The sequence below is a fragment of the Stegodyphus dumicola genome, chromosome 9, assembly GCF_044657685.1.
Source record: "Stegodyphus dumicola isolate Sdum_Otavi_A_Nest chromosome 9, ASM4465768v1".
In the NCBI taxonomy this organism is placed as follows: domain Eukaryota; kingdom Metazoa; phylum Arthropoda; class Arachnida; order Araneae; family Eresidae; genus Stegodyphus; species Stegodyphus dumicola.
In genome coordinates, this window is record NC_140776.1 from 34,966,985 (window position 1) to 34,980,474 (window position 13,490).

Sequence of the window (13,490 nt, forward strand, 5' to 3'; positions counted from 1 at the left end):
TTGTCGATAGTGTTGACTGAGGCATAATGTATGCCTTTTTGCGTTGTTTCAGCAGATCTTTCAGCTTCTATCACGCTTATAATAGAATTTTGATCTACTACTCAAATTATGCCAAAGTGCTAGGTTCCATAAAACCCGCACATACTTTTTAAAAAATTAGCTCTCAAAATTTTAGCTCCTCAATGTTAATTGAATTTGATATATATTAATTAATATCTCTTTTTACAATAACACGCCGAATAAATACTAATTCAGACGTCAAACAACAAAAATCAGCGTTATATTTACAAAATTTTCACAGGACTAGTTTCGATGGTTTTACCGAACCACCATCTTCAGCTGCAAAACCGCAAATGTACAAGATAGGAAATAATGATTAGATAAGATAAGAAAGCCTGGACAATAATAAGCAAGTGGCGCCATCTGTTGGTGAAACCAAAACTAAAACATAATTTCTTTAAAGGCCGAAGGCAAATTTGGATTAGAATTAGGATCGTTAACTAGAACAGAAAAATTTTTGTGAATGTGAAATGCCTCTAGAAAATCCAGTTCTCCAATGGAAGAAGTTTTTTGATTAATTTTGGCAGCAGAAAAATTTAAAATGTGATTTTCGGACCAACAATATTGAGCAACAGAAGACTTCTGTGTTTCCTTTTTTCTAACATATGCCTCATGTTCCTTGATGTGAAATTTTAAGGCTCTCTTAGTTTGGCAAATGTAAATTAAACCACACTGGCAAGGAATCCTATAAATACCCCATCATCTACATTAAGATGATATTACATATTTTATATGTTATATTACAAAACGTTTTCCGAAAAATTTATAAAGAATATTTTAAAATACAAATTTAAAAGCTAAATCATAAAACAATGTGTGATTATATTTAGATTAAGCCTAAATTTCGAATTCTGGAAGAAAGAATCGTGTATGTTTAATAAAAAAAGAGATACTAATTCAGAAGTCAAACAACAAAAATTCCGGATATGAATTCCCATTCCGGATATGAATCGAAGATCATTCCGGATATCAAGGACCCCATTCCGGATATCAAGGACCCCATTCCGGATATGAATTCCTGGGGTATTTATAGGATTCCTTGCCAGTGTGGTTTAATTTACATTGGCCAAACTAAGAGAGCCTTTTAAAATTTCGCTTCAAGGAACATGATTCATATGTTAGAAAAAAGGAAACACAGAAGTCTTCTGTTGCTCAACATTGTTGGTCCGAAAATCACATTTTCAATTTTTCTGCTGCCAATATTATTCAAAAAACTTCTTCCATTGGAGAACTGGATTTTCTAGAGGCATTTCACATTCATAAAAATATTTCTGTTCTAGTTAACGATCCTAATTCCAATCCAAATTTGCCTTCGGCCTTTAAAGAAATTATGTTTTAGTTCTGGTTTCACCAACAGATGGCGCCACTTGCTTATTCTTGTCCAGGCTTTCTTATTTTATCTAATCATTACTTCCTATCTTGTTCATTTGCGGTTTTGGAGCTGAAGATGGTGGTTCGGTAAAACCATCGAAACTAGTCCTGTGAAAATTTTGTAAATATAACGCTGAATTTTGTTGTTTGACTTCTGAATTAGTATCTCTTTTTTTATTAAACATACTCGATTCTTTATTCCAGAATTCGAAATTTAGGCTTAATCTAAATATAATCACACATTGTTTTATGATTTATCTTTTTAATTTGTATTTTAAAATATTCTTTATAAATTTTTCGGAAAACGTTTTGTAATATAACATATAAAATTTGTAATATCATCTTAATGTAGATGTACTCTAGGCACACCTGTAAAAAATCAGACTTTTTCTTTCTGCATAGTGGCCCGTTTTGAAATTTGGAATATATGTAGTAAGTTATAATAACGCCAAATGTGGTTTACGCACTTTGTTATTGTTAAAATTATTTGAAAATGAAAGATGACATTTTCCCGCTAGTTTACAATTAAAGAATAGGAAAGCAAAATAGGTTGTTATAAATTAAGAATTTCGCCAAGTGAATTATTCTTCCCGCAAACTGAAAAAAGAATGCGTCAAAATAAATTTTTGAATTTCTCCATAAATTTCGCACCACATTTTACAAAATTTAATATTTAGGTATAATTTGAGTCGTAGAATCGAAATGTGAAAACAAATTGACATGTCATTGCAGAAGAAGTCAGTTTTTTGTCAGAATGCCTATATTAGAACAATGTTGTATATAAGTGTAATATAATTCCTAAGTTTCGCTTTCGAGACATGGAAAATGCAATTTGAATTTCGTCAATCGGCCCAGTAGAACGGGAGATATAGAATTGTCTCACATTTTTTTTTCGCAGTGTACATATGACTCAAATGTATGTTATTCTAAACTAAATGTGAATTTCGGGCATTCTGTGTACTCAATTAAAGCTCGCCTTTGCTTTAATTGAAACGTAATAATAAACTGCGACATAGTGCTAATCAAAGAACTTGAATTAAACAAGGAACACTCACATTGCCTCGCAGATAGGGAAATACTCGTCCATACTCTCACGCTGTGGGAGAAAAGGAAGGAAAAGCCAATGGCACACACATTTCATCTCTTCTAATATAAGATCTATAAATAGGATCTCCAGTCTGTTCCACTGAGGTAGCTCTCGGCGTTAGCATCTGGGAAGATGACCATCCAGGTCCCGCGAATCCCTGTTGATGTGTTACCCTCTGTTACTCTGTCTTCTCTGTGTTACAAATTTCACAAGTATACTGGTCTACATAGCAACGTCAAAAATGCCTTACATTTCGTTTTTCATCTCCCATTATCATCTCTTAGGTTGCGAAAGATTGATTTACATGCTTTATTTTACACGCTCATGACGTGTGTTTCTCATCACTCATTTCGCACCGCACTTTACATTTTTCACGAGAGTTTCGCAATTCACATTTTCTATACACTGGTCTGGAACAGCCTTTAGTTACGTACCTGCAATTCCCTTTAAAGATCTAGCATACAATGTACACGAGGTTTCCCCAAATCGGGGTTATTTGAAGTGCTTGTAATAGTGAGATGAAATTCATGCTGACTTAGGCACAAAACAAAGTATCAAAGTATCGTTTGCGTTTGACTGTTGCCCTGGCGGGCACGTTCTTCAGATCTTCTCACCCACTGAAAATAGTTGGGCATCGGTTATTGAGAGACTGGCACTCCACCACTCTCTAGTTCCTTCAATTGGTGAAGTCCTGCGTTGAGCTGAAGCCACATGGAATGCAGTACCCATATGTGTGATCCACCAGTTCAACTCGATTTCCAGCGGTATTACAGTCATTATTACTGGCAGTTTGACCATTCTGTGTACTGAATTATGTGCTGCACAATATTGTACTATGCATTATGAACCCCTTCTAAGTTTAATCATATCTTTCCTCCATTATACTGCATATGTATAACAAAAACATTCTGCAGTTTGCCTTTCTTTCTTGACAGCAGTTTGAAATGTCGGCAGTGTAGTATCCAGACGGTCCGCGGTCGCTGCCAAAAGTTTCTCTCGACATTAAGTATTTGTTTCTTATACAGATCAATTAATTTGCATCCTAGTGTGAGCCGACAAAAGTAGAAATGATCACAAAAACAAAACTTTTGATGTCGACATCATATGATTCCTTGTACGGCCTATTAAATTATGGACATTTTGTGCCGCGCTTGATTTAAATTTATTTCTTTAAATTATTCTAACTTAACAGACAGTATTCTAACTCTCTCAAGGGAAGTTGAAAGTGACATAAAATATTTCAAATTTCGAAATGAAATATCCCGGTAAATTTTTGTCGAACTGGAGTCAAAATAATAATTTTAGTTTCTTATAACGAGTATAAAGTCTTGAAAAAATATGCGTTTAGAAACCGGCAGGCCGCAATGTTAGATTTCTTTATTTGTCAAAAATTATTTTTTTAAATTTGACATTGTCAAAATATGAATATCTTTGCCACACTTCTGTAACTGGAAGTATAAGAGTACAACCAGCGAGTGCAAAAATAAAGGTCGGGTAAAGGTTTTTGAGCATGGTAAAGGATTCATGGTTTATATATATATATATATATTGACCCTGCATATTTCAATAAAAAATTGCGGTCTACAAACAGATGTTATATAATTTCCATATACAAAATTTCAAAGTTCTACGGCTAGTTGTTTTTCAGTTATGCGAGATATATACACATACATACCTACATACATACGTACGTAGAGACGTCTTAAAAAAACTCTTTTGAACCATGTTACAATCCGTTTTCAAAAAACCGTCTTTTATTCTATCGGTATGTATGCAAAAAAATTCATGCTAGATTTCATGTAAAAAATATTGTCCCTATTTATTCAGGAACGGTCAAAATATACATTTCTGTTGAAATAGGATACTTGAATTTTTTAAACGCAATATTTGCTAATTGCAATATAATACTTGTTAATTCTATTCAATACTTGCTAATTTACTTTTATTCGTACACAGAAACAAAAATTATAAAATACCTCGTTAGAAAGCATGAGGTCATAAATGTTAATATGTATTCCGATTAATTTGTATACATACAAAGTAATTACAGCCAGATAATTACACATCTTAAAGTAATGTAAGTCGCTGAAGTGTTCATGCATGAGATTTTTTCTGCTAGAATTATAATAATTTCATGAATTTAAAACAAAATTACGTTCTATTAATTGAATACTCATTACTTTCAGCAATATAATACAAATATAGTTATATTATTGTAATTCTTGCTAATCTATTGCACAATATCTGACAGCCTCCAATGAAAAACCTGCATCATGGTACCATTCGGGGCTATTACATTGGTTACAAGACTTCTGGTACCAGTGACCCTTTTATCTACAAGACAGTGGAAGTAAAAGAAGGCCAAGACAGGAGCTGTGACATCACGCAACTGCGCCCAGCCACTAAGTATAGCATAGTAGTGCAAGCCTTCAACGACAAAGGAGCAGGACCCTTATCGGACGAAGTGACAGTCCGCACGCTTGAGTTCGGTGCGTGAACCGTGAGTAGTTGACTCTGTTTGGTATTTCACACCTTTTCCTTCATATTTTTACTTATCAGTTATTCATAAACAAAACTTACCTTCAAGCGGAAAGTATTTTGATCATTGCAAAGATATATTGGTACGAATTGTGTATCATGTAACATGAACTGCCTCAGGAAATGCGAAGCTTGTCAGAAAAATAAGATTATATGGGCATATGTATTTAACACAGAGGTAAATGGCTATCTTTCTAAGTTGGTGAGATACCGCCAAATTGGCAGTTTTCGCAACTACATTTCGTAGCCAAATTTGGTAGGAAATCACCAAAAATTGCCAAACATTTTGGTTTTGTCACTATATAACTGTAATCGGCACTATAATTAAACAACTGTAACTGATCCCTGTATGTAACAGTTGTAGAGACATTAGGTATTTTTTTAAGCAGGAGTGATGAAAAATTAGCATCGCCTTCGTCGGGAATCGAACCACGGACCTCTGGAATACCGGCCCTGTGTGCAAACCACTATACCACGAATGCACGCTAAGAAAGCGGGAGAAATACCTTATACAAAAGACAGACAAATACCTTATACACGCAAGAGGCAGGTTCCAGTAACAGTACCTGTCTCTTGCTTGTAACATTATGTTTTCCAATAATTTCGAGAAATGGAAGGAATTGAAAATTTCTCTGCGGTCTGAGATTAACTAGCAATCTCAGACCAGGTCTGAGATTAACTAGCAATCTTAAGTTTTTAGTTAAGAGATTCACGTAGGTGTTTCGGTCTTTAGATGCGCTTTGCATCGCTTTGTGTTTAGAGTTATCAGTAGTTTTAAGTAAAATCTACCTAATTGTGCTCTGTCATAATGAGAAGAGCTATAAGAGTACTTTTTTGGAAAGGTCCTGATCTGTAAAATGCTTCTTTTTGAAAAATAAATTTCATCAAGCTATCATCGATTCTCTGTGATTCAATCGATTGCGAATCCGTAAGCACGCAACAGTATATTAAAAAATTACCTTATTGGAAAAGTCTTTAATAAAATCACTTGCTATTATTTTAGTTACATTATGTTAGTCAGAAGTGATGATACGATAACTTTTCTACGATATGGTTATAATGTTCGTTCGAGTCAGAAAATTGCATCAATGAAACTGAAATATTATACTAATTTACAAATAATAAAATTTCAACAAATAAAATCGACTATAATTAGGCTACTTTTTGCAGTTGAAGATAAAAACATTGGCTTGCAAGTGCAGATGATAATGTAACAATGGATGTAGAAGGTTCCTATTTAAGTAGTAGTTCATTGTCAAAATCATTAGATGGTGTGGTGTATTTAATTATGGCAAAGCACACTAGGGCTATCTGCCTAAGAGGAGGGATGCCTTTCGTGGAGGACTTTCTAAGGGAAACTGGCTCGTATACACGTTACACATGGGGAAAACCACGAAAACACCCATGCAGCCAGCCCGTTCGCGGGATTCGAACCTCGGACCGAACTACCAGTGTTCAGCGACTTTACCGCTCGGCCGCTCAAAATCATTAGAAACTTTCTCATAAGGTTGGCGCAAGTGCAACAGAATGCATTTGTTGACGGTTTTGTGGATGGCAGCTATTTGCATGCTCTGTAACGTTCCTGTCATCTCACTTCTTAGCTTAGGTTTCTTCGACTTGTGTAATATAATGTTGTTATAAAGCTGAATATTTTTGGTATTATATAAAATCAATCTAAATTTTTTAACTGGATAGATTATGTGAATTATTATTTTAAATATAAAACAATATAATGCACGGTTATTTTAATTAATTTTGCAAACGCAATATGGTATTAATCATTTCATTATTACAAACAAAGTAACCTGAGCAAATCTGTCCTTCATTTTTTTATCAAATCACTCAATTTCACTCAAAACTTCAATGATGGGAGAGGAAAATATTTCTCTGAGCTGATATGTTTGTTAAGAAATCCATTTAATCCTTCCAAATATACTGAAATATATACTGCAACAATTTTCATTAATTATTTTATTACACACGACTAATCAAAATAATGCTAAGGCGAAAACTGAAATATATTTCTCCTCTTGCTAAGATTTAACACGATATTGTATAATTATAAGTCCAGTACTTTTTACTCTTTTGAAATACACAAAAGTACTATTAAGTTACACAATAATTGAAACATTTTAAATGTTAGTACGTTCATGTTTTGCTTGCAAAATTCAACTTAATTTATTCAACTGTCTGAAAACAGAGTTTGAGATATTTATTGCAAATAGAAAACATTACTACAAAAAAGTCTTATTTTGCTTTAATGGTATAAAACACAATTAAAATAATTTCATAAAGCACTTACTTTCCAAAATAAGTGCTGACATCGGTGTTTCGAAACATTATAAGCAAAGCGCGACGTGTCTATGAGCTGCGGCAACTAACCTATCCGAATGGGCAAACCATTCGGACGAGTAATTAATTTTTGGTCATGGTTCACTACCAATGCAACGTTCGCATCTCAAGATTCAAAATATGTATTTAGGTGCAACAGTCATATTTGCAGCTTAACAAATATGATAGAAATTAAATGTCTAGTATTTTGGTACAAAATGAACTTTTTTTGTATAATTAGATGTTCATTTCTTAGCTTTAGATATATCCAGAAAATTTGATAAATCAAAAGTGTTCAGAAATTTTAAATTTTAATTAGCATTTGTATTTTATATGTTCAGCTTTTCTGAAGAGATTATTTATATTCAAGAGAAGATTACTGGAGATGATACTTATCATAATACAAAAAGGCGCGCATAAATAATTTAAAGATAACAGTAACACATATATTTTGTAGAGCACGGAAAGGGTCTTAAACTGTTGAAGGTTCTGCTGCTATTTGTCTTTATTCCTTCATTCAGCTTAATTTAATTTTTGAGAATTTTCTGCCTTTAAGCATTTCTCAGAAGTTATTTGAAACAATATGGACAGCACATACGAACTATTAAATTACACACACTTTTTGCTGCATTTCACTTAAATTTATTTCCTTTAATGTATTAGATATATTTTGCATTTAATCAATTCATTTCGTACTTCGCAGCAAGGCAAAAAACACATAAAAACTCAAACAAAAAACTGTAAAATGCAGGAAAATGTCAAACACCAAATATAGTTAAAAACAGTTTTAAAAAAATGTACAATTAGAATTAGAATTTCTACTCAAAAACAAGTAATTCGGCCAGCAGGCAGAATGAGAGATATTTTCAGTTACTTTTGTGCACTTTCTTAAGTGGGTGGCAAAAAAACATTGAAGTTGATGCAGAAAATGACTTTAATTCTCTATTCTACTAATAGCTTCAAACGTAAATACATGGCGGCTTCTTAAGCTTAGTAGCACTTGAACAATTTTTAAAGTATTGATAATTCGGAAACTAAAGCATGAAAATTACTAAAGGAATAAAAGCCCTAAGCCGAACATAAGAACAAAATAATTCAATCACTTTTTAAACCACAAAAATACACAATTTACCAACATTCAAGAATAAAAATCTGTGCTCACAGAGGCGGGTAACAGAGTGGGTATGTATATATATATATGTAAATAGTAATCGAAACAGAAATTGTAAAGCTAACAAGTAATGAGACGTAAGGCCTATTTGGTCTTAAAATTTTTTGCGCATAATGCTGCAATATATGTATATAGAGGAAGTATTAGAAAAACGTGTGCGCTATTGCTATTGCACAAGTATTAGAAAACAGCTATTGCGCAAGTATTAGAAACAGCTATTGCGCAAGTAAGAAACAGCTATTGCGCAAGTATTAGAAAAACGTGTTTTCGAACTAATTGTATGTATTTATATATGTATGTATATATATATAGCAATACTTAGTTCGAAAGTTACATGCAACTTCATAATCGGTTCTGATAATAACATGTTGGACGTTACCTGAAAAAGAAGAATAAGCAAGAAGAATAAAGAGCATAAACAAACTGCTATTAATTAAACACGCGAAGTCCACCATTCATAAACTGCAAAAAAATATGACTTTTTTGCGTATAGACAGCCAACGATATTAACTAAGTTTAGGTCAGTCATAGATACCCAACTCTTTTCTTGCATTTACAGAAATGTCTTCATCATCAACTCCCTTACATTTTTCTCTATAATATACAGCACATAGAACACTTAAGAAATATGTGATGATAAATAACGTAAAGATAAGTGTTATACTAAAAATATTAACAAGAGTGCTTTAATAGAAAAAGATTAATTAGGCTTGTGTTTCAAAATTTTCTGTATTGTTATTATTTTTTATTTAACAAAAATAAAGTTTTCAGAAATAAAAATCACACTTTCTAATCTAAGAAAAGTTCGATTCTGGTTAATGTTATGTCTGTACTTAATATGTTAATTAAGTTATAATATATATATATATATATATATATGACCTAAAATTACGTAAGTAAATTCTAAAATCACTTCATTCAGAAATACTCAATCTGTTTCTTGTTTACCGGACTAAACTGTTGATTTGATAAAATTCTGCTTTCACTGATTGAATAGAAAAGAAAGTTGATATTGTTGGTTCGGTAAGAGCTTCTATTTTGGGATATTTCTTTCGCTTAACTTTAAATTTAAAAACTTAATGTATTCATGTATTTTGAATAAAACTTGTGCTTGAACATCTTCCTTCAATGCAATTGAGTCTTTTTGCATTGTATTATCAAGATTATGTATATCGCAGTTATGAGGGTTTATGAGCCATCCTTGCACATTCAAATTTCAATGCTTTGGAAGATAACATTAAAATCTTTTTTTGATTTTACGAATGGCTTATATTGTGTACATTTTTTTCTGCTGATCAGCAGCTTCCACAATAGACGTGGTAATACGATGCAAAGGTTCTTCCTGATATGGCGGGCGGGGGATAGTAGCAATAAGTTTTAGTATTCTTGTAAAATATGTACGATACACTTACATACTTGTCGGCGTACTTTCCATTTGACCTGAAGTTGTCGTAATAAGCTTCAACAGCCGACATCGATAAAAAAAATATGCGGAGATTTTGTTATAATTCATTAAATAAATAAATGTTAATTTTAATAATAATTTTTCTGTAGTTACTGTAATTTTTATTATGCCGGTTACTTCCCCGTGAATATTTGTCTGTCGTTCCCCAGTAATCATTGACCCTTGATCAATGCTGTAGTCCCTGATCATCATTAAAATTTCATTGACTTCCATGGATTCAATGTAGAAACCTTTGGGAAACACTGGATTTAGTTATTTGAAATTGGCAAAGCGCTCAAGAGCTATCTGCCTAAGTGGAGGCATGTCTTTGTGGAAGATGTTTAAAGTAAAACTGATTCGTATCCATGTTATACGTGGAAAAACGACGAAACCAACCATGCTACCAGCCTGTTTGCATGGTTCGAAACCAAGTCAAACTGCCATTCTTCAGCAGGTGTAATTACTCTATCACGGGTAAAGCCAAATAATAACTAAGATAAATGTTAATGACTTTGGACAAGGATTGATTTTTAATCACATAATGTTCAAATATCTATTTTTATTTTGGATATCGAGGCCATATAGATAGGTAGTTATAACCTGCCATGTAGTCCAATAAATTACTAAAGCTGGTTGTATTCCAAAATTCCTAAGCCCCCAAAACCATCAACCATTCTAAAACACCTTAACAATTTCCGTGTCCTGAAACAAATTAGAATTGATTGAAACAATTTAGGATTCGGACTGCGCTTGGGAGTAATACGCAACGCATTTCACAATGGATTCCAAACTGATCGCTTTCCTCGTAATACCGTCGCACGCAGATAACGTGATCAAAGCAGCAAAGTAAAGCACGGTGCAAGTTAAATTGTGTACCTGTTTATGTATTAGACGCGGAGTTACTAGGTAACTTCAGAATTCGGTGAGTGTGAGACCTATAACAAGAATTCATACGATGAAGATTATTGCAGAATGAATATGATTCATAAATGTTTAACAGAATATGATATTCAGTCTTAAGTTAAGGAAGAATTCGAGTTATGCAACTTTGAAAAATCAAATCTTAATATTGTCTTAATATCTTAAAGCATAAAATTGTTGTACTTATTATTTAAATTTGCTTATGTTACGAAACATAATAGATTTTGATACAACTATCATGAATTCCTTCTTCTGGGCCCGAACGGTAAAGTCGCTGAATACTGGTAGTTCGGCCCCGCGAACGTTCTGGTTGCATTGGCGCTTCCGTAATTTTCCCCACGTATAACGTGTATACGAGCCAGTTTCCCTTAGAAAGCCCTCCCCTTAGGCAGATAGTCCTCGAGGCTTTTCCATAATCAAACATACCTACACCAGTTCCTTCTTCCATTCATATGACTTCATCAATGTAGTGGAAAATATTGTTGTTAAACTCTTAAACAGAAAAACGCACAGAAAATAAAAATGCGAATTTTAAAAATTGTAAGTAAAGTTGAGTTTTTAAGATCAAAATATAAATTGTAGAAGAGTTTAAAATAACTCAATAAAAATTTAGTTCCATAATATATTTGAATTGTTTTAAAAAGTCCGATATTGCCAACATATTTTTCGTTAATAATTTAGTATAAAAAGTACTTTCGTAAATAATTTGCATAAGCGATGTAATATTCAGAAAATTTAACTATATTAATTACAAAAAATATAATCAAATGCAAGAAAACTTATTAAACTAAAGTAAATTATTCATTCAAAAGTAAATGGGAAAAAATTATGTGGCGTTAATTTTTACTTTGCTCCGTCCTGAAGAGATTGATAGTCAAGAAAAGCAAATATTAAGGCGCCTCTCTGATTTCATACCTCTTCTGATGCTTGCCATCTGTTTCCTCTAATTAAGCCACTTTCGAGAAATAATTTTCATCCCATTAGATTTCGCAAGTCTGTGACTCGCAAATGTAGCAACTGCATACAATTAGCTAACTTTCCCATCACGCAAAATTAAAGGGCTACTTAGGGAAAGACCTTCTAATCGTGTGCAAATCAGCTCCACCTGGCTTCATATCTTAACCAATGCAATAAAATCAGATTAGACGCATATATAAATTTGGCATATTTTGTGCCCAGAATTCCAATTTGAAATGCTGCTCCTCAAATACAAAACGTTTGACTTTATGTATTTTCACTGAAATTATGAAATTCAATCTGTGGAGGAAACATTTAAGTTTGATTATAATGAATTATTTATTATCTGCTTTTATTGAGGCTGTTCTCGTAATTTTTAGACGATTTTCATTGCATTTACAGAAATATTTTACGTAGAATTTTTGTGTTTAAATGTTACATTTGATAACCCTTCTTCTTCGCTACATTTCTACACCGTAATTTTCAAGACAATAAAGCCATTTTAGTATTAAAAGAGGTATTTTATCACATTCCTTTTGAAAAACTAGAGCAATAGAGAAGCAGAAAGGCAGGACTGCAAGTAATACCGGGATTGTGACATGTTTGAAATGAGAATTGAGTGCAGAATGATTTAGTTTCAAGTCAGGTTTGCTCCATTGACTCATTTTAAATTTTGCTTCCAGAATTTTAATTCATTATTGGCTGAAATATTTTGGAAGTACATGCGTTATTAGCGTTACGTTAAAGTCATATGACAGCGATTAATTTTAAAATGACGCAGTTTAGAAAGGTTATTTTAAGCCGTTACTTTTTTTTTAATATAGGAAAAGAAAATAAAGAAATTAAAATGAAAAGTTAAGGGACTGCAGCAAATTCAATATATAATTTTGATTTAAATATATTATAACCTGACATATATATATGTAATGATTTCAAATGCGTAGATGAAAGCAGTGGACCTCCCAACAGCGTACGATACTGCGTAGATGACCGAGAAGACCGTAGTGGCTTGAAGGTGGCAGAGTGGAAAGCACGATGACGCAATTTAGCACAACATATCTTGAAAAATCACAATCTTTATTTTATCCATGCATATCAAATAATCCTTTTTCAGACATTTCTAGGTGTCTATCCTTTTTCTAGGTGTTACAAAAGATATTGCTAAAAGGGTTAATTGACTGTCAAACCCGAAGAAAATTCTGTTTAACCTTCGAAATTAGTACAGTACATTTACTCACGTTAAGTCGAGTTTTGATGTTTATTATTAGTTTCTTTAATACGTTTCTAATAGTTTTTGTAAAATAGACTAAAATGGCGCAGTATATCCAACAAAGTTCTACAATGCATCTAAATGCCTCATCTAATTTTCTACATGTGTGGTTCAGCGGTATTTGTATCTACATCAACATTCAGTTTAGTTTTAGAAATAAATAATTCTAATGTAGTATCTATTTAATATCTCGTCAGCAGCCCTCAAGCTGCATCAACTAAATCAAAAGCAAGTTCCAAAGTTCACGCTGTTGCCACTTAACACTTTCTAAATCAATGCGCTTCTACCGATTTTCGCTTTGCCATTCAGAGGCAGAGGAATGTGTGTTCAAGACGGAAGA

The 13,490-nt window shown here is 32.8% G+C and overlaps 1 protein-coding gene across 1 annotated transcript in view; it reads left to right on the top strand.

Moving 5' to 3' along the window:
• The window catches only part of LOC118193455 (cell adhesion molecule Dscam1-like), an 809,657-nt gene that overhangs the window by 691,182 nt on the left and 104,985 nt on the right, over positions 1-13,490 (top strand). The window contains exon 19 of the mRNA XM_085823336.1: positions 4,770-5,007. Coding sequence (XP_085679462.1) covers positions 4,770-5,007 — 238 coding nt within the window. The remainder of the gene's footprint in view (positions 1-4,769; positions 5,008-13,490) is intronic.